The sequence below is a fragment of the Sphaeramia orbicularis genome, chromosome 14 (genome assembly GCF_902148855.1).
Source record: "Sphaeramia orbicularis chromosome 14, fSphaOr1.1, whole genome shotgun sequence".
NCBI classification, from domain to species: Eukaryota; Metazoa; Chordata; class Actinopteri; order Kurtiformes; family Apogonidae; genus Sphaeramia; species Sphaeramia orbicularis.
Window position 1 is genome coordinate 51,036,489 of NC_043970.1, and position 23,302 is coordinate 51,059,790.

Genomic DNA, 23,302 nt, shown 5'->3' on the forward strand with positions numbered 1-23,302 from the left:
AGGGTCCAGTCCGGCCCTTGGGATGAATTTGTGAAATGCAAAAAATTACACTAAGATGTTAACAATCCTTTTAGTTCAGGTTCCACATTCAGACCAATTCAATCTCCTGTTTATCGATCCGAAATTCAGATACTTAATTTCAGTGCAAAAAAAAAAAAATTCAGATAATTTCAGTGCAAAAAAATTCAGATAATTTCAGTGCAAAAAAAAAATTCAGATACTTAATTTCAGTGCAAAAAAAAAAAAAAAATTCAGATAATTTCAGTGCAAAAAAATTCAGATAATTTCAGTGCAAAAAAAAAAAATAAAAATCAGATACTTAATTTCAATGCCAAAAAAAACAAACATTCATATACTTAATTTCAATTGAAAAAAAAATCAGACACTTAATCTCAGTGCAAAAAAAAAATTAGTGCTAGAAATCCAGTGTCTTTTATAATTCAAAGCCTGATGAGACAGATTCACTTCCACAGAGCTTTTGTTATTGATATGTTTATTATTTACGTTCAACACCGGTGCTTTTATTGTGAAAGTGTCTTCCGGAAGTGCGTTTCATTGTTCGTCGTGTTTGGAGGCTGGTGCTCTTCCTCCTCCTCCAGTCGTCGCCATGGTGCAGATGATGGAGTCGCAGTGCGAGTATTTCATGTATTTCCCAGCGGTTCCCATCACGGACCTGTCGGACCCGGCCCGGTACCGGACCCTGCCCCGCCGCAGTCACCTGTACCTGGGGGAGACCGTCCGCTTCCTGCTGGTGCTGCGCTGCAGGGACGCCGGAGCGACCCCGACCGAGCAGGGCCCCGGTAAGACGGACACAACCGGAAGGATGCTCCCATCCGGCTGAAAGCGAGAGGATGCAGCCCCGACCAAAAACAGCTCTGTTGTGTGTGTTGAACGGCCTTTAGTCTGTTTTTGCACAGATGAACCCAGACCTGAGTGTCAGGAGCATGCAAACCCACCAGTGTACTCAGTATCCTCATAGTATTCCTCAGTATTTCCATTTAGTTAACCCTTTCATGCACTAATCATGAGAACCTGAGTTAAGATTTTTCTCTTGAGTGTTTTTATTCCTCCAAAGGCAAAAAAAACAAACAAAAAAACAAAAAAAAAACAGTGTGATCAAGTTGTTTTTTTTTTCCATGGAGTTACAAAAATGCCCATGCATTTAATTTTTGAAGTAAAGAAACGTGTTTAACCCTTTCATGCGCAGTGGTCACTCCAGTGGACAGTTACTCTCCAGCTGTTCTCTTGTATATTCATGGGTTTTGTTGTTTTAGTTCCATATCAGCCAACACAGTGGACGCTTATGCATCATCTCATAAACTGCAATTCATACCATTATTGTAACTTTGCTGTTCTTGATTGGTTCTTGAGTGGAAATCAATTGTTAATATTTATTTTTTGCATATTATCTCCACAAAGTGAGTAATAACTAGTATTAGAATATGTTAAAATGTGAGGAAAAAATCAGATTAGCTGCATTAAACATGGTTTCATTTCACTGTTTTCATATCACTTTATGATATTGGGTTTTAAATACATGTTTCTTTGCTTCAAGAATAAAATTCATGGTGTAGCTGAGAGGATATTTTTGTAACTCCATGAAAATTATAATTTTCTGTAATTTTACTGCGGTTTATTGTTATACCAGTAATCGTTACATCCCTACTGATGACACTTTACATATACTATAGAACTGGTCTAAACTAGACTCGTAAGCCAATTTACAGACACCCAACAGAATCCTCCAGGATCAAACACAACATCAGACTAAACCTGGGTAAAACAACAGAGAATAGGAAACCAAATAAAAGCCAAAAATAACACAACACTGGACCAAATCAGGGGATAAAATACCAAAGAAAACTGCACCAAACTAGGGCTAAAAAACAGAAAATCCTTCACCGGGCAGGGCTAAAACACAAAGGAAACATGGACCGAAAGCAAAACCACAAAGAATGTAAGACCAAAATAGAAGCAAAATCAAGATCAAGTCGGGGCTAAAACACAGATACAAAACTGGGAAAAAAAGACAGAATATGACACCAAACCCGGGTAAAGCAACAGAGGATAGAAGACCAAACCAGAAGCAAAATGTAGAGAACACTGCACCAAAGTGGGACTAAAAGCCAGTGAATATCAAACTGAACCTGGACATAATGAGACAACAGAGAACATGAAACCAAAAATAACAGAAAACCCCGGCAAAAAACCCCCCAAAAAAACAGAGGATTTAAGACCAAACCAACAAATAAAAGCAAAATTTACAGAACACTGGATCAAATCAGAGGCTGAAACGCAATAGAAACTATCAAACCTTAGCTAAAAAAACAGAGAATATCAGTCAGAATTAGAACAAACTTTATTGCCAAATAAATTTTCATTGACAAGGAATGGGCTCTGTTCACAGCCCCACTACTTCCTGAACTTCAGGTGGGTCCTTTATTTCCTGTCTTTCATTATTGAAGGCACTGATTAATCCAGGTGTGTCTGTCTGCTGCTTCTTGTTGCAACTACCGATTAATTAAGCACACCTGGATTAATCAGTGTGTCCAATAATGAAAGACAGGAAATAAAGGACCCACCTGAAGTTCAGGAAGTAGTGGGGCTGTGCATAGAGTCCATTTGTCTGGGTGTATTGGAGACAAACTGTTTATATTCATTCATTCATTCATTCGTTTATCTTCTGAACCTGCTTCATCCTCACTAGGGTTGCGAGGGGTGCTGGAGCCTATCCCAGCTACCTATGGGTGAAGGCGGGGTACACCCTGGACAAGTCGCCAGTTCATCGCAGGGCTGACGTATAGAGACAAACAACTAAAAACTATTTATATATTTAGAAAAAAATGCAAAATAAAAAATTAAGTGAATGTAAATAAAGAGTATCAGACCACGTCTCTTGTAAAACACCAAATATTCCATCCTGTTCACGTGTTGGTCCATCCTGTTGCTCTCCTGCAGGGGTCAGTGATGGTGTTGCTGGCTTCGGGACGGAGTCGGCCAGTAGCCGGGCCTGGAGGGAACTGGCCGGTTCGCTTTGTGCCGTGGCCAGCGTGAGTCCCGGTGACAGTAGCCGTCACAGGGGCAACCACCAGCATCACCATGACTACCAGAGCAGCGGGGACGAGGCCAACGAGGATGGCGAAGAGGACTACATCGCAGCAGCAGAGGCGGCCATCGCAGCGCTGGGCAGCCGGGTCGACTCCCGCTGCAGGAGCTTCAGGGACTGCAAACCGCTGCTCATTCACAACTCCTCTGGAACGGGGACCAAGGAGTTCCGCAGGGCGCCTGTTCAGGTACCCATGGTGTTTTTGTTTATTTATTTAGCCTTTATTTAACCAGGAAGTCCCATTGAGGTTAGAAATCTCTTTTGCAAGGGAGACCTGACCCCATTTGCATTCCAGGTGACCCCACGTGGGGTCCCAATCCCAAAGTTAAAAAACACTGCCCTATTGGTTCTGCTAAAATAAAAAAATAAAAAATAATAATAATCGGTTAATCTAAATGGCCCACAGGTGTGAATGTGAGAGTGATTTTTTTGTCTCTATACATCAGCCCTGCGATGAACTGGTGACATGTCCAGGGTGTACCCCGCCTTCGCCCATAAGGAACTGGGATAGGCTCCAGTGACCCCTGTGACCCTAGTGAGGAAAAAGCAGGTTCAGAAAATGAATGAGTGAATAAATGAAATGTAAATACTACTACAAATGTATTGAAATCAAAATGAGTGACATTGTTGTGATTTGAGGTTAATATGTAATGGAGCAGATGGAGTTAATACAGCAGAGACAGGGAGGAAAGTTCACAAGCACTCAGCCGTTCCAATTACAGATAGACTTGCATTCTTAGGAAGTACGTTCTCTGAGACTCTTCTCACCAAGACCGTACTCGCCGAGTTTGCAAGACCATACTCTGTGTTATTGGTATTGAGAGTAAGAAAAAAAGGATTTCAGTTGAGTGTGGTGCAGATCTTGATGATTTCAGATGATTTCAGCTTAGTTGGTGGCACTGGACTCACTTTTATGTTGGACTTAGAGTTCAGAGTGGTTTATTTTAAGCCCACATTGATCATTTGAGCTGACAATGATTATTTCCACAGAGTTTATCATTTATACATGTGGATCACAACTTAGAGATCACAGTGGATCTACAAATACACAAAACATTTAATAACAGGGAGAATGTTATTAAAATTTCACCTACTTTTAAGACATTTTGGATATTCACATTTTTTGTAAAAGGCTAGTCTGTAAATGTAAACATTTGTGTAATTTTACTTTTTGTACACTAAAACAAAGAGACAAATTTACAGTTTTCATTATTTAAAGGTTATTATGATAGTATTTTACTGGTCCACTTTAGATTGAAATGACCTAAAATAATTTTAACATCCTTGATTGTGTAATTTTTGCATTTCATAAATTCATCCCAGGGGCCAGATTGAACCCTTTGGCGGGCCGGATTTGGCCCCCGGGCTGCATGTTTGACACCTGTGCCTGAGGGTGTTCCTCTTGGAATATTTGAATGATCATTTTAAGCATTATTTCATGATAGTGAGCGTCCTGTTTGTGTGAATTTTGATTGTGTTTGTCAGTCTCCTCTGGATGAGCCGGTGGTTTTAACAGATGAGGTCATCTTCCCTCTCACCGTATCTCTGGACAAACTCCCCGTAAGCACTTTGAAAGTCAAGGTGAGCAGGAGCAGTTTCTTTTCCTGACTCTATAAAAGCATGACATTTTCGACAAAAAACATCTTCCATGTGTGTCTGTGTTGCTGTTTTTCATGTGTGTTTGTGTTTAGGTGATGGTCACCGTGTGGAAGAGGGAAGCAGAGAAAGCGGAGGTTCAAGAACTCGGATATCTGAGTGTCCTGCAACAACGAGAACCGACGCACACATTCAGACACGACCTCAACACCTTCAAAGCCCAGGGTACACAGATAATACACGAAAAATATACAAAGCACACAAAAATACAGAGAAAACACACAAAATACACAACATCAGACATGACCTCAACACATTCAAGGCCCAGGGTACACATCTAGTACATTAAAAATACACAAACTACACCAAAAATACATAGAAAACACAAAATACACACCATCAGAGATGAAATGAACACCTTCAAGGCCCAGGGTACACACTTAGTACATGAAAAATACACAAACCACACAAAAACTGCATAGAAAATAGACAAAACACAACTTTAGATATGACCTGAACACCTCCAAGGCCCAGTGTGCATAGATAATACATGAAAAATATACAAACCACACAAAAAAATGTATAGAAAATACACAAAATATACAACATCAGACACAACCTCAACACATTCAAGGCCCAGGGTACACAGATAATACATGAAAAATATACAAACCGCACAAAAAATGCATAGAAAACATAAAATGCACAATGTCAGACACAATCTTTACATCTCCAAGGCCCAGGGTACACATTTAGTACATTAAAAATACACAAACTACACCAGAAATACATAGAATATACATGAAACATAAAATGTCAGACTTGATCTGAACACACTCAAAGCCCAGGGTACACAGATAACACATGAAAAATATAAAAATAGGACCAATGGCCCTGTAGCTTACCGGCCAAATTAAAAGCTTTGGGAAATGTATCCAGATGCCATTTATTATCATCCAGGTCTGTGTATTTATTCTATTACAGAAATAGCCCATGATTTGGTCATATTCCAATCAGATCTGTAAAAAATTAAAATTCCAACTTGATATCATTGATACTGATTTATTGGATCAATCCACTTCCTATCTCTTATAATGGGGAAAATTTGTCAAAGTCGCACCGAATCCAGAATCAGATCCAGATCGAAATAATTTCAATACTTTGTGTTGACATCATCATACAGAAGCTGTATACCAAGTTTGAAGTCAATCAGAACTGGAGTTTGGGAGAAAAAGACAATTGAAATTTTTTCCCCATAAGAGCCCATGTTAAATTTTCCATAAGTTCCCGGATCCAGAAGAAGATCCTGATCAGCATGTGGACATTATGTTTTGGTCATCTCCCCATCAGGGCTGGACTGGAGAAATTTACACTGGAGATCATTTAGATTTACTGAGTTATTGCATCAATCCACTTCCTATCTCTTATAATGGGGACATTTTTCAAAGTGGCACCAAATCCATTATCAGATCCGGACCAAATAATTTCACTAACTTTTGTTGACATCATCATGAAGAAGCTGTATACCAAGTTTGAAGTCAATCAGAATTGTAGTTTCAGAGAAGAAGACGATTGAAATTTTCGTAACGGACAACAGACGACGACGCCAGACGCCGCATGACGTCAATAGCTTTCGGCCTGTCGGCCAGTAAGCTAAAAATCACACCAAAAATGCGTATAAAATGGAAAACATACAACTTCCGACATTATCTGAACACCATCAAGGCCCAGGGTACACAACTAATATGTGAAAAATACACAAACCACACAAGAAATACATATAAAATACACAAAAGCGAATTAATTATGTTTTGTTTAATTTCAGTGGGGCAAACTGATTCGTAAAATGAGTAAATTGCAAAACGAGCTCGGTCATGGAATAAATTAGATTCATACTGCAATGTTCCACTATATTAGATAAATGGACAACTCACAAAACATACTAAAAATACTTCTAAAATACACATATACTATTCTAAACACACTGTCAGGTACAACCTTAACACCTTCAAGGCCCAGGATACACACTAAATACACATCACATACAAACAAAATACAAAAATACACGCAACACAGAAAACACACTAAACATAGAAACAGCACACATTCAGTCCACAGTGAAGTCAGTGCTTCTTTATGACGATGTTTTTGCACACTTATTTGTCTACATTTCTTTTAATTATCGTATTGATAATACTAGTGGCACTGTACCCGTGGTGCCATTGTACGATAGCGTGATAAGTAGAACTTGTCTGTCACCACTATCCATTTGTAAACTACCATTGAATCATGCATTGTGCAGGTAATAATTTGAGCCAACATGTGAGGCCTGAAGGGAAGAGTGTGCATTTGTTTGGCCTGTCAAGTATGATTAAATTCATCCAGCGGTAGTGAACTGCAACCTTCACATTGTAGCATCGTCTGCTAGCGGTAGAAATTTCATGAACGGCAGCATAAGCACTTCCGAAAATGGAGTATGGCGGCAGGGATGAGGAATTCAAAGTAGAGAGAAGCTAAAATCTCCCAGCATACCTCACAACATTTGATTATGGACATAAAATTGTGCCTAGTAGATAGTCAGGTAATGTTTCTATTCATTTGGCGAGTTTGGCGGCGATCGGGCCTGTGAAGGCTGAGGAAGACCTATACAAACGCCCTCCTGTGATGGAACATCGATCGATCAGACACAGAACGTGCATTATATAGTAGGATTTGTCTATTACATATTGTACATATTACTTGTCTAATTGTGTTTACTAGAGTGTTTTAATATGTATATTTGGTGTGTGTGTGTGTGTGTGTGTGTGTGTGTGTGTGTGTGTGTGTGTGTGTGTGTGTGTGTGTGTGTAACAAACCTCCTCTCGTCCACAGTGAGCACCACGCTGACCGTCCTGCCGCCGCCAACTGTCCGCTGTAAACAGATGACCGTCTCTGGAAGACACCTGGCCGTCCTGAAAGGTGGGACATGGCTTTAAACCTGCTTCACCACAACAGAGCAGTTATGTGGACACGTTATGGAGCAGAGGAACGAGGAGACACTGATGTCAAGAAAAAACAGCCGCTCAGCAATTCATGGTTAAAGCAGCTTTAATCAACGCATGACCTTTCAAACGTGTTCCGTGTCTCTGTCCTGTTAGTGTTGAATGAGTCCTCCCAGGAAGAGGTCAGTATTCGGGATGTTCGAATTTTACCCAACCTCAACGCCTCCTACCTTCCCATGATGCCTGACGGCTCTGTGCTGCTGGTGGACAATGTGTGGTACGTTCACAAACACATGAAATGTTTATCAGCATGTAACATGTTTGAGATCACCTTGGTATGTTACAGTTTGTCGTGGTAGCCCCTATAATGACATATTCCAAGGAGATATTTGTCATAATGGTCCATATTTTGATGCTTATAACAGAAATGGTTGCAGATATCAATATAGTTACTGTTGAGCACTGATAGGAAATCGTGTATGGACTTTCATTTGGGTCTCTGACCTTTGACCTTGAGTGACCGTGAAGAGTCAAACTCAAGATCACCAATGCCTACATTTAAACACTCTTCTTCTGTAGTTTCCTTGGGCCAATGGCTACAAAGTTTGTTCACAGTTTTGAAAAAAATCAGTTTTCTGAATTTTTGAAATATTACAAATTTGCCTTCACTTCAAATATTCCATATTTGGATGACTTATTACATGGAAATGGTTCTAGATATCAATATAGTTACTACTGATCACTGCTAGGAAGTCATATATGGACTTTGATTTAATTAGTTGAGTTGTCCTCCAGTGAAAGTACCACCCACTTCTATTGATTGTCAAGTTATACACAGATTTTATGTTGTTCAGCTCCTGCCCAAACTTGAAAATGGCCTGGCAAACCATAAAAGATGAAATAGCTCAACTCTTCTTCCTTTTACTTTTTATTCAGAGGAATAATAGGTTGAAAACCGTTAAACAAAACAGAAAAATATAAACATCACAGACCATCAAATCATTTTTACACAAAACAATGTCACATGCTTTTAAATTGTTTTTAGACATTCCAAAGTCTTTCATTAATCAAATATTTACCTTTAACTTAACTTTTTGAAGTAATATATTATTCACATAGTCTCATTTTAACTTAACATTTTCAAGTACGTTTTATTCAAACATTTTAACTTAAAGTTTTTAAAGTACTCTATTATTTAAAATATGTTAACATCAGTGGCGATTTCTCATAGACTGCAGTGGAAGCCCGGCTTCCCCTAAAATTATGAAAATTAAATGGTTAAATCTGTTCAGTTGTGTTGACATTTTATTGACTACAAATGTGTTAGAACACGTTCATCTCACAGATGAGTTTGTTCAGAATCAGCTTTATCACAAATCAACAGACTCGATGTTGTTCACTTCTCCTCCATTCCCGTGTCCGTTTTCTCATTCGATCTCTGCTCAGTGCATTTGTCCGTAGACACTCAGCGTGCATGCGCTTCAATGGGACTGAGTGGAACAGTTTTTTTCATTCACTCAAAACTGGACGGTAATTGAATAAATGCCACCATGTTGTCCCGCCCCCAGACGCTCAGCGTCTCTGGGGTGAATGGTGTTGTGGGTGGAGCTCAGCTGGGCTGGACGCTGGGCTTCCACATGCTGATTGGATGATCACTCAAAAGGCTGAATCCTGTTTGATTAACAGCTATTTTCAGATCTACTCCTTCACTTGACAGAGTTCAGTTTAATACCGCCACACATTCTGTTTTGAAATCAAGAGAGAAACCACTATGAAATGACTTGTTCATTTCTTGCACTGTAAATAAAACACCCTCATTGTACTTCCTTGTTTCAATTTAACATAATTTCAACGTTTTCTTGTTTACTTGGTACGATAAGGTCACTGACCATTTTCTTAAAAAGGAACGGAGGGCCGAATTCATGTTTAAATAACGTGACATTTTTTTTATGTAAGCCGACAATGAGCTTCCCCTCTCTGAAAGACGAGCTGCCGCCACTGGTTAACATTGATTCACCTTTTTAAAGTGCAGACCTGTCAAACACACATTCCTCATTAACATGATGTCATTAAACAAAATACTGCAGTCCATTCCTACCAGTAGCCTTTCATGGTTTGTCCAAAGCTGAACAGTTAGTTGTTTCTCCTCCAGTGTCTGCAGACTGCAGCCAGACTGAAGCTGTGTCCTCTTCCTCCCAGTCTGCAGCAGGTGTCTTCAATTCAGCTCATCAGCTGGAGTCAGACTAGAGGAAGGTCACTGCCTCTCTCCTCCTATAGGTGGCAGGTTTTAGCTGATACAGATTTTGACTCAACATTCATTGATTGACCTCCTGCATCCAGACCACAGGACTCTAACATAGAACAGAATCTGACAACCTCACAAATTCAACTTGATATTGATTCTTAATAGAACATGCCAGTGAGGTACAGGGACATTGGTCCTATTATTGTCTGAATCTTACGACTTTAATTCACATGGCTACAGTGAAATCGACATTTATCCGATCTTTTATGTTAATTTGGAAAATTCATTCTCCTATTATATTATTGTGATGCATTTTAATTGGGGCTCCATTAAAAAGAACTTCCCGTCATATTTTGGATCCAGACCCTAAGTTTGGGAAGGGTGGACTTACAAAAAATATCCATGTTAGACTGTTTTGTTCATTCACGTTCTTTTCTGTTCTGTTACCTCTTGAAATCCTGTATATTTGTCAGTTCCGTTTCCGTTTTCTTTACCTATTGGTCAGTATCCATGTGGACTTGAACTCTTTTAGGCTGTGTTGTTATTTTTTTGTTGTTTTTTAACTACTGCTGATGTTTTACAGCCATCAGTCAGGTGAAGTTGGCATGGCGTCATTCTGCCGGGTGGACAGTCTGGCTTGCCATCTTCCCAGCATGCTTAGCGCTTTGGAGGAGCATGACTTCCTCTTCCAGCTGCACCTTAACGACATGCCGCAGGACGACTCCAATGAGGTGTGTTACTGGTTTACTTTTTGTTAACCTTTTAAGCACCAAAGCCAAGCAGCATAACTGACTGAAACAGACCATAGTTCCAGATAGAGTTGTGAAATGTTGTTACCACCTCCCACCAATAGATGGCGGACTAACACCATTTAAGAGCATGTTTCTATTCAAAGTGAAGAATAAAATCCAGTTTGAAGGTGTGGTCCTGAGCTGGTTTAGGGAGTATGTAAAGTTTATTTAGTTTTTAGTTTGGATAGATAAGGACTGATTTGTCTACTCTGCTGCTTGGATAAAAAAAAAATTCTAAAACTTACTACATTTTACTTTCTACTAATGTTTAAGTTCATTTATTTTAAGGATAAGATGACCAAAAAAACAAAAATACAAAGAAAACTGGGCAATAAAATGATAACATTATATATTACCATATAACTTTTCCTTGATAGAATAATGAGATATGCTCAATACAATTTCGATAGAATTCATTCGTTCATGTTTTGACAGATGTAAGAGCAGCCAATCATAATTAAGCAGCACCGCACCGAACCAATCACGCTACACTGGAAAAAATACAAATCTAACCAAGTGTATTTTTCTCCTTTCAAGTCAAAATATCTCCATACAGTTAAAATAAGACAGAATCACCTAAAGAGTAATTTGTAAGTGAGATATAAGAACTTATTTTTAGACAATAGATCTTGAAAATCTTTTTCCAAGAAATCTGATCTTTTGACTTGACTTTTTTGCTTGAATTAAGGAAAAAAAAACTTTTTTACTTGACTTTTTTTTCTTAAATTAAAGAAAAAAATCTGCCAATGGAACATGTGAAAAATATCTTGGTAAGATTTCTTGAAATAAGATTTTCAAGATCTATTGTCTAAAAATAAGTTCTTATATCTCACTGAAATGTTCCTCTTTAGGTGAGTGTGTCTTATTTTAACTGTGATGAGATATTTTGACTAGAAATGAGAAAAACACACTTGGTAAGATTTAGATTTTTTCCAGTGTAGAGCCACGTCAAGTTAGGTTGACGCACACAGCACAGGCATAAGAGCAACCGCAGCACACACACTAATATTTGGGCCGCAGCCGGAGATCATGAGTGTTCCCTCAGAAGAAAATTTGACCGAGAACTTGGGCGACCGGATCACTGAAAAGTAGGGTGCAGCATAGAGGCTGGGAGTTGGACGTTCAAAGCATGTTAAGTTTAATTTCAGTTTATACCAGTTATGGCAGTTACAGAAGGCACCCCCACATATATACCCCCTGCATAGTTTGGTGAAGATGGACTGTTTTGTTTGTGTTCTCTTTTAAAACTTGAAAGCTTTTACCAGCTGGTCAGACTTTTAGTTAACTTTTAAATATATGTACCTGTTTTACTTCTCTGAAACAGTTATATAAAGTTCTTCAGCACATCTGTCATGTTCAACCTCTGACAGAAAATAGATCATATTTAAATATTTAAATCAGAAATAACCTTCTGATGTCTTCACAACTAACATATTACAGAAAATTTAAGCTTGACAAAAAGAGTGATTTGATTTATATCGTGACACATAACGATATTGTCTAATATGAAAAAAATGATTGTGATATGATTTTTTTCCATACTGCCCAGCCCTAAAGTAAATATGTTCAAAAGTTACACAAGCCAACATGGCCACCACCCTGTGTTATAATATGCAAATTAGATGAGTACATTTACTCCCATCATAAACTTTGGGTGATACCCAATATTTTTCTCATTTACACTATGAATTTACCTCTAACCACAGCTACAGCTTTTAAAAATCTTGATTTCAAAATTGAATTTGTATTTATGTTTTAAACTCTGGCATCTAAAGGGTTGAAATCTGTTAAAATCAGGTTTGTGTATCTTTGTATTTACCTTCAGAGTCATGAACTTTAAAATGTTTCCAGGGTTTGGAGGTTCCCCTGGTTGCTGTGCTGCAGTGGTCAACTCCCAAGATGCCTTTCACCAACTGCATTTACACCCACTACAGGTGCAACACTTCAGACTCATTACAAACTCCCAAACTGCAGAGGTTGTACGTTGCCTCATTTTCTTCCTTCATATTGAAATACATGCAATACAGCCTAAGTATCACGAATTTGTGATAATTAGACTACGACTGGGGTTTTACGGATTTGATGAAAAATTGTTGATGAAAGTCTCCCACACCTTTAATGGAGTCACCTGGTAAGGGACTTTATCGAATGAATAATGGGTTAATAAAGTAAAGCACTTTGGGTGTCTAAAAAAGCACTATATAAATCCAATCCATTATTATTATTATTATTATTATTATTATTATTATTATTATTATTATTATTATTATTATTATTTATCACTTTTGCTATAGATGGGATCAATTAAACCTAACATAATTTCAGTACCTGACATTAAATAGATGAATTAATGTTAATTAATGTTGTTGTTGGTCAAATATGAAGTGAGATTCTTTTAGCTTTCCACAGAAACAGGCAATAGAAATGTTCCTCAGAGGGCTATACAGGGGTTGGACAAAATAATGGAAACACCTTAACAAATCAACAAAATATAATTTAATATGGTGTAGGTCCGCCTTTTGTGGCAATTACAGCCTCAATTCTCCGAGGTATTGATTCATACAACTTGTGAATTGTTTCCAAAGGAATTTTAAGCCATTCTTCAGTTAGAATACCCTCCGATTCTTTTAGAGACGATGGCGGTGGAAATCGACGTCTTACTTGAATCTCTAAAACTGACCATAAATGCTCAATAATGTTGAGGTCTGGGGACTGTGCCGGCCATACGAGATGCTCAACTTCATTAGAATGTTCCTCATGCCATTCTTTAACAATTCTAGCTGTATGGATTGGGGCATTATTATCTTGAGGTGAAGGTGTTTCCATTATTTTGTCCAACCCCTGTATATGATTTTATGCTTGGAGTACTTTTCAAAGCCAGCACTTTTTTTTTTCCTCTACATACACCGTACTCAGTAAAGAACTTTAATCAGCACTTCTACTTTTACAAGACTTTTGTACATAAGTATCTATACTTCTACTTAGGTACTGCATGTGTACTTTAATCTCCACAAATTGCAAATGTAATACAAAATTCACTGACGTTTAAACAATTAATCTAATATTCCTGATACCTCTGACATAGTCTACTATTGTTTGGAAATGGCTCACATTCCATTAAACTGACCTGAAATGAAGTGCTGACTGCAGATGCACACGTTTTGTTGTTGGGTTCCATAATCTGTCAAACTCGTCCTCTCTTCTGATAGCTTGAAGCCATTTTGTTCTCCTTTGTGGTTCCATTTTATTATTTCAGGGTTCTCACTAGGATTTTTTCACAGCGTAGGGGCACCATGTATGTGCGCGTTTTTGTCTTTCTTACAACAATGATTAAAAGCAAAAACTGTTTTTTTTTTCAATTTGTGAATGGTAATTATTGATGGGAATTACTTCATACGGGAACTTGACACAAATTGATACTCAGAGATTAGGGATAATCGGAGCGGCACTCACACTATACGCACGCACAGGCTAAATTTTAGACATAATTTTCCACGGGTGATCGGTCCGTTTAAATAAGATAAATTGATTGAAGTCTCATTGTCAGCCAATGAGCGTAAGGCAAGTGATGTTGCCGGGCGGGCGTCAGACAATACCAAGGCATACAAAGGGGTGTTGATTATATTGTTCTCATTTCCTGTCTGCAGCGCTTTGTGCCAAGACAAAGGAACATATTTTTTCAAATTCAAATCTCATTATCCTTACGCTGGACGATCTCACACACACACACAAAAAAAAACACCGCTACGCTGGTTGAAAGACAGTGTCGCGGGTCAAATCTCAGTGGGGCCCCCGACGCTGTCCCTGGGGTGCCCCGATGTTCAATGACGCTAGCGAGAACCCTGTATTTGGCAAAATGTAAAACTTTCATTGGTGATTTCTTTTGTTTATTTGGGGTGCAAAGGGGCAGACAGCAACTCTTTGGATAATGGCTAATGGCAGAGATCGGTTTGTTTTCCCCCTCAGCTCTAACCGGGTCTGATGTTTGTGCATGTTCCCGTTGTTGCCGACTGTATCTATGAAGGCAGGGACGCTTGACACTGTTTGAAATGAGCGTACCTATTTACGTACATAAAGCAAGCATGAATAGCCCTTTAAGGGGTTAATCCTAATTCCTTGAAAATTACTATCACCAGATCTGTGATAAAAAAAAAAAAAACCTGGATGTTATCAAAAACAGCCCTCTGTTCTGGGGACAGTCCTTCAGGTAGCTTTGATTTTCTCCACATTGACTGGGTGTTCAGACTGGCTTTGCTACTGCACCTCAGTGCTATAAAGGAAACGAAAATCAATCCCTGCCTCTGTCCTCTGCCTCCAGATTACCCAGCATCCGTCTGGACCAGCCAAGGTTTGTCATGACCGCCAGCTGTCCGAGCACCGTCAAAGTGAAGGAGCACTTCAAGGTCAAATACGTTCTGCTCAACAACCTGCAGGATTTCCTCGCTGTTCGACTCGTCTGGACCCCAGAAGGTGGGTGTTTCTGACAGTGAATCTTCTTCTGTGGTTTACTCAATGAAATGTTTATTAGACATATCAATAAATTAAAATATTTATAAGTCTTGAGTTTGTTTTTGTTTTGTTTTGTTCAAGTGCATAAGTTGGTTTAATTTGATTTTTATTATGTGGAATTAGCCAGTTGGAGTTTAGTATTTAATGTCATTTTACTCAGTTGTTACTTAGTTTAAGTGTAATATAGATAGATAGATAGATAGATAGATAGATAGATAGATAGATAGATAGATAGATAGATAGATAGATAGATAGATAGATAGATGGACGGACGGACGGACGGACGGACAGACAGATAGATAGATAGATTACACACAACTCTAATGATTTTGTGAAAATAAAACCATACAGCTGTAACTCTTTCTTTAAATACTGCCATTACTATCCTGGATTAAACTGCTTCTCCTCATCCTTATATTTATTTAAATTTTATTTTATATATATTCCTCTAACTGACTTATGTTTTTACTTTGCTTGACTTCATCTGTTCGACTGTGCCATAATTTAACCCCATCCTTTTTGCAGTTGTTCTGACACAATGCATTCATAAATTCAGTTTCCTCCTTCTCTCTATGAGAACAATTTCTGTATTTTATTTGGAAGTAAATTATGTCATGTTTAAATATCTGTTGTGCTGTTTTAAATTGAATCAAGTCTGAATCAAATCTTTGGAAAATGTATTTGTATCGTCTCTGTGTTCTGCGGTATTTATCAGTTTAATGGCCTTTTTCTGCATTTTATATATTGTTTGTATAATTGTTTTTTTATGTGTTTCCCCACAATTCAACACAGTGACTCAAATACAGTAAAAAAAAAAAGTACAGTATAACGTATTATGAACTTTTGTAGAACAATTTCAGATCTTTGCATCTGAAGGAATAATTTACAGTCACCTTGGAAACTAGCTGAATTTACTTTATGGAACTTAATGGATCAGGTCTCTGGGCAGGTGGTCTTTATGTCTTAGTGAACCCATCTCTGTGTTGTCGTTATCGATGGTTCAGGTCGTGGTCAGGGCGAGGACACGGCGCTGGCTGCCGTCGTCTGTCACACTCCTCTCAGTAACCTCGGCCACTGTCGGAAAGGAAGCACTCTGTCGTTCAGCGTGGCCTTTCAGATCCTCCGACCAGGACTCTACGAGGTACTGGACCGACACTGACACACCCAAAGACTTAAGGAAATACAGATTCAAACAAAAGCAAACACTGTGAAAAATTTGAAGAGCTGCACAGTTCTTGTATTGTCACCTTCTTAAATTAATTTCCTAAATCATTTCTTCAGATTTTTCAGGAAGCACAGAAAAAACGCAACCAGACAAAGTCACTCACTGGCAATCTACAATTATCTGACAGGGTAGAACTGAATGATCTGTTCAACTGAGAATGTAGGTGATTTTACCAGAGGTGGCCAGAATGATGTGGAGAGGATTTAACCTCCTAAGATCCAGCCGTGGGTTTTCTGTCCACATGTGTGGACAAGAGTTTCACAACTTTATACAAAAAAAAAGAAAAGAAAACTGTCCACCACAAAAGACATTCCATAAAAATGTTAAAAACTGCATCTGAAAAAACTGTTGCATCATGATGTTTCCAATATAGGCTCTGATTTAATAAAAAACAAGAAAAAGCTTGTACTTTGCTGACATTTCCTGGGTCTCAGGAGGTTAAGATGTACCTGTACTGGTCATGCTTACAACATTAATTATGCTTTGTGTATTACTTATAAGCAAGAGAGGCACAAATTCAGTTAAAAAAAAAATGCCATAAATGCTCAATACTTGACCTTTATATTATGCAAATTACGGGTGGGGGTAGGACCTATGGGAGCAGCCATTGCTGGCCAGAAGTGAACATTGATTATAATTCTGTGATGTGATTTATTTATTTTTAATACTAACTCAAGCCAAAGGTACTTACAGAGAGGTGATACATTTAGAAAAATTAAATTTTAAGTCAAAAAAGAAAATTATGGGGTGTTCTCAGGTCCACTCCAGGTACATTTTTATCTTAATCTTTGTCTTGCTGCAAGTGTGTCTGAAGAACACCAAGTGCTTCCCTTTTTTTGGATAAAACTTTGTGTTCTATTTTAATTTCTAAACTTTTTGCTATTATGAAACATTTTTAGATGTTTACAGCATAATACAATGTACATTATTGAGATAAAAGTGAAAAACATAATCATGAGTATATGTATTCATGTAGATACACTTCAAACAAAAAGTTAAGGATATTTTTAATTTTTGGGCTATTTTTTTCAGTTGGGATTCTTGCACAGCGTTGTTTACTTTTTTGTGTGTGAATTGAATTGAAACACATTTTTTTAATGACCAGACATACTGTAGTTTTATTTACAAATGGCAAAAATGACAAAAAAAAAAAGATTTAAAAAAATTAAATATCCTTAACTTTTTGTTTGCAGTGTATGCGTTTTATCATATTGATAAGTTGCTGTGCTGGAAAAATTTGAAAATTTAAAAAAAATTTAAAAGTGCTTGAATTTGACCTTGAAAAATGTGTCTGAACCCAGACTTGACGACAGGCTATGACGTAAGTTACCTGACCGAACCGCTAGTATTATACATGAGCTTTGGAAATAGCTAGCAATGAAAATCACTACAGGTACCTTTTATGCAAAACAGTCATTTTTCAAAAAATAACTTGTTTTAGGAAGGTGATGATATGTAGAAACAGAAGCAAGAAGATATCCAGGACATATCCACTTCTTTAGTTTGTACCTCACAGTTGACTTTTCTCTCTCTTTTCTTGCTACGTTTCTTTCTTCAGCTCAGTCAGCACATGAAGCTGAAGCTCCAGTTTACGGCCTCAGTTGCCAACCCTCCGCCTGACGCCCGCCCACTGTCACGTAAGACATTCTGGTTCTGTTTGAAACATTAGCGTCCAGTCGATGAATGTCCCACCTACACTAATGCGGATGTTCTTGACAGTTAGGCCCCCTATCCACACGAAAACAGTGTTTTCACTTTCATGACAGATTTGAGCCTCTGCGTCTGTTACATACAGTATCAAGTCCACCAGACATGATTTATTTTTATTTTATTTTATTGGTTTATTTAACAGGGACATTGTACATTAATTCAATTGCTGTAAATGCCTAATGTCTATTTTTGGTAGACATTAGACAGATTTTAAATTGTCACCCTAAAAGGTAGCACAAGGTTATAAACATGCAATTTTAAAAATATATACATTTAAAATAAACAGACATGCACAAGATGTGTGTTACATATCCTTATCTTTACAATATCCTTAACTTTTTGTTGGTAGTGTAGCTCAGTAGGAAACGCTATTGACCTTCATGCAGGAGATCAGGGTTTGAATCCTGGCAGTAACAACATTGTCATTTAACCCATAGGCTAGCTTCTACTTTAATTTAAATGAGTATCTTAAAATGGTGGTGCATGTGCTTTGGCGTATCCTAGCAGTGATATGTGGTTATAGTGCATCTGAGAGCTGACTCATACTGCGTCCCACCAAAAAATAATTTCACCAGCCGCCTCTGCTTGTATTTAATCCCAGACAGGATGAAGACATGATATTTAATGCCATGTCTCTGTGTTTGTCCGTCACCTCCATCATCTTCCAGGTAAAAACAGCCCGTCCAGTCCGGCGGTTCGAGACCTGCTGGACCGGCACCAGGCCAGTCTGGGTCGATCCCAGTCCTTCTCCCATCAGCAGCCGTCTCGCTCACACATCATGAGGTAAACACCAAAAATATAATCCACACATTTACCAGAGTGAATAATGAAGCAGTCACATTATTCTAAACACAGATTAAAAGGTTCATCACTTAAACAGTTAAGTAACATGTAGACGACATTCCTAATCTCAGACTCAGTAAATATAGTAACATGTGGTAATTAAGATCATTTAAGATATACGGGTGAAGTCAAGGGAAGGTTAACATCTGGCCAAAAAAATGTTATTACAATAATCTACAACAAACTTATATTTTTGGGTAGGTAATTACTTACATTTTCAAGAACATGTATTTTGAAATGAGAAAAAATTTGTGAAATTTTTTTTGAGGAGTTTCATGAGTGTGAATGTTTGGAAAGTGAATAAGTTTTCTGCCGTCATCCTGGGTTCATTTTATAAACTCTCATAAATTAACTACATTTATTCCAAATACACTGATATTTGACTATTATATTATTTATGTCATATTCTAAACACACAGTGTTTAAAATTAATAAATGCATATATCTATGCAAAATAGATTTGAATATAATGCTAATATTATTTGTATGTTGTAAATTTTATTTAAAAAATAATAATTATATGGCATTGATAACTGAAATAAAAAATGTTTAATTTGATATTACTTTTGTTGTCCATCCGTGATGCTGACATTTGTCAACACTCTTGCTATTTAAGTATGATCAAATATTTTTTCCCTTTAACCAATTATTAGGTTGTAAAATACAGGGTTTAAGGTTTACACTGAATACATTTTAGGATGAAAATGTCATAGGAACTTCACTTTTGAGAACTTTGTAATTCTTGCAAAAAATGGACATAAATTTTTTGTCCATCTGTGACGCAGTAGTTTTTAATATTTTTCATAAAAAAATATTTTAAACAAAATTTTGCCCTTTGAGTATGTTTAAGATGACATTTAGACCTTTCCAATTAGGTGCACTTTCAGATTTTGCCATCCCACTGACTTAGACCAGGGGTGTCAAACATGCGGCCTGTGGGCCAAAACCAAAGGGTCCAATCTGGGCCATAGCATGAATTCGTGAAATGCAAAAATTTACACTGAAGATATCAACAATCAATAATGTTAAAGTCATTTTAAGTGGGTCAGACCAGTAAAATACTATTGTAACTACCTATAAATAATGATAACTCCTAATTTCTTTCTTTGTTTGAGTCTAAAAAAAGTATGAAAAAAAGTTTAAAAAAGAAAATGTTTACATTTACAAATTATCCTGTCACAAAAAATGTCAATACCCTGAACAAATATGAACAACCTGAAATGTCTTAAGATAAGTAAGTGCATTTAAAACAATATTCTGCCTGTTACTAATTGTTTTGTATATTTGTAGATCCCCTGTCATCTCTAAGTTGTAATGAACATGTGTAAATAAGAAGCTGAGGCATGAACCTATTTAAAGAAATTTCAGGTTGTTCATATTATTCACATTTTTAAAGGCGATTTTATAGATGTAAACATTTTCATAATGTAATTTCACCTTTTTCGCACTGAAATATAGGGAAAAGTTTGGTGTTGTCAGTATTTCTTGGTTATTATTTTATTGTTTTACTGACCCGGCCCTTTTGAGATCATCTTGGGATGAATGTGGAACCTGAACTAAAATGAGTTTGACACCCCTGACTTAGATGTGAACATGTCCTGTTTCCTGACATGACAGCACTGGAAATATGTCCAAATCTAAATAAATAAATAAATTATGATGTAGTCGCAGACCAATACAGCAGTCGCTGTATAAGCAGCAGACAATGGATGGATGGATGATGTAAATAATTCATACGCTTGTGTTTCCAGGACGGGCAGTGCCATGGAGCGGCGGGCCATCACCCCCCCAGTGGGCTCCCCAGTGGGCCGGCCTCTGTATTTGCCACCACAGGACAAAACGCTGCTGTCTCTGGACAAGATCGCCAAGAGGGAGTGTAAAGTTCTGGTGGTGGATCCTGTCAGCTAGGAAGGAAGGAAGGAAGGAAGGAAGGAAGGAAAGACACGAGGAAACAGGGAGGCAAAGAAGGACTCTGAAAAGCTGATTGTCTGTTAGCGCAAAAATAAGAAACTTCTGCCGTATCAGACATGAAACAAAAAAACTATGACACACTGTACCGGCCACACTTTCAATATTTATGTATTATTATAATTCTGTGTTATTTCAAGGATCAGTCCAGTGATGTTCAATACTTCAGTTACTGTCACATGCCCTTCATGCAGACAAACACTGTGAATTCATATTGACAAAATCCTGACACAAATACTTGAAATAAATCGCCAAACGTACAAGAAAGAGATAGTTCCTGCAATCTGGACAACTTTGAAAAGACTAGTTCACCCAAAAATATATGTGCCAGTGTTAAGGCCTTTGCACACCCTGCTGCAAAAACTGGGAAAATCAAACTTATTGCTAAAAAATTAAGAAAATGCTTTCTCTTTTTTTCTGTTTTCATATAGTAACCTTTACTCTGAGCTTTTATGAGCATCTGCGGGGTCAGTAAATTAAATACAGGAAAATACCTGACCTTTCACTGAAAAATGCCAAATAAAGAGGGTAATATTATAATCATTTGTGATAAATGACTTAAGAAAGATTAAATGTAGATTTTGGTAGTTTCCATGGAGAATTAGCCCAGGTCCTTAAGGGTTAATGAGTTTAACCTGTTTTGTTCCCTAGTTTTTGACTACAACAACCTGTCAGAACAATCTACAGCCATCAGTGTCAGCCATGCAGGCCTGAATTTTACACTTCTGTTCAGGTGTCACTGGAAGTATCTGATTTGTCAGAGGCTCAGCAGCAGTAACTCCATTAACACCAAATCGGATGTTCATTAATGCTGCATGTTTTAGACCTATAGAGGTTACAAAAATACTTAATAAAAACCAGGGTTCCTTTGTGTTTCCTCAGTAAAGATGTCACTCAGTTTGACAAGGCTCATTTTAAATATCTGACGGGTTAACCACGAGCTGTTGTGAAGGTGCGGTGTCCGGTGGCATCTTCATCGTCGTCTTCATTCGCAATTTCCTCAAATAATTTTCTCTGTCGAAACTAGTGGTCAGATTCATTTCAAGTTTTTTATGTAGCTTCCTTGGAACAATGTCTACAAAGTTTGTTCCCAGTTTTCAGATATTTAAAATTTTTGACAAATTTTTCAAAATACTGACAGTGTCTTTACTTAGAATGGTCCATATTTTGATGGTTTATAACATGGGAATGGTTACAGATATCATTATAGCTACTACTGAGTACTGATAAGAAGTCATATATGGACTTTCATTTGATCATTTGGGTCCATGACCTTTGACCTGAGTGACCTTGAAGGGCCAAAGTCAAGGTCACCAAAGTCTACATTTCAACAGTCTTCAAAACTATTTGGTCAGATTCATTTCAAATTTTATATGTATCTTCTTGGGACAATGTCTACAAAGGTTGTTCACAGTTTTGAGAAATTTTGATTTTGGAATTTTTAACGATTTTTCGAAATACTAAAAATTTGGCTTTACTGATAACACTGGGTTACAAAAAAATGTTTTTTGCAAGTTGTCTAGGTTTTTTCAACTGAATTAGGACCATTTTCCACCGCTAAATCCAAAAATGACATCTGTTTTTCTCAATCAGGTCAGGTTTTTTTGCTAATTTGATTTGGAAAAATTTGATCTTCTCACAAAATATAATAATTAATACCAAAATAAGATTGGTAAGCACACTTTATGAAACTTGTGACTTGATTCCTGTTAGGTACAATGGTGTATTCACCGCAGATGTAGCAGAATACGTCAGGCTTATTTTTGCAAGATCTTCTAGTCGAAGCCATTTCATTCACCTGTAATATTAAAAAAAACATTAATCATAAATTGGCAAAAGTAAAATCTTCAGAACTCATTTATTGCAAGAAATATGAAAGAATTTTGTATCATATGATGTGAAAATGCCCATAAATGTAAGCAAAAATGTTAAAAAGCCAATATGTAGCATAGTTCAGAAAGTTGACCTGATTGAGCAAAATTAATGTGATTTTTGGATTCAGCACCAAAATGATCCTAAATCAGCTCAGAAAACTGAAACAATAAATTTGTTGTTGACCAGTGTAATAGTCCATATGTTGATGGTTTATAACATGGAAATGGTTACATATATCAATATACTTACTATTGAGCATTGATAGGAAGTCATAAATAGACTTTGATTCAATTACTTGCGTTCTCCTTCAGTGAGAGAACCGCCCACTTCTATTGGGAGATTGATCTCCTGCATCAAGACTCTAACATAGCGGCAGAACCTGACAAGCTAACAAATTCAATTAGGTATTGATTCTTGATAGAACATGACAGTAAGCTATAAGGACATTGGTCC

General features: G+C 37.4%; 1 protein-coding gene across 1 annotated transcript; it reads left to right on the forward strand.

Annotated features, from left to right (window-relative positions):
- The first annotated feature begins 582 nt into the window (after positions 1 to 582).
- On the forward strand, positions 583 to 21,367 carry LOC115432430 (microtubule-associated protein 11-like). The gene is made up of 13 exons (XM_030153268.1): positions 583 to 800; positions 2,959 to 3,293; positions 4,592 to 4,687; positions 4,798 to 4,927; positions 7,574 to 7,660; positions 7,840 to 7,960; positions 10,512 to 10,659; positions 12,571 to 12,653; positions 15,038 to 15,189; positions 16,233 to 16,369; positions 18,012 to 18,090; positions 18,832 to 18,946; positions 20,758 to 21,367. Exons 1-13 carry the CDS (start codon positions 608 to 610, stop codon positions 20,912 to 20,914), a joined length of 1,833 nt encoding a protein of 610 aa, XP_030009128.1. The 5' UTR covers positions 583 to 607; the 3' UTR covers positions 20,915 to 21,367.
- The last annotated feature ends 1,935 nt before the right edge of the window (positions 21,368 to 23,302 follow it).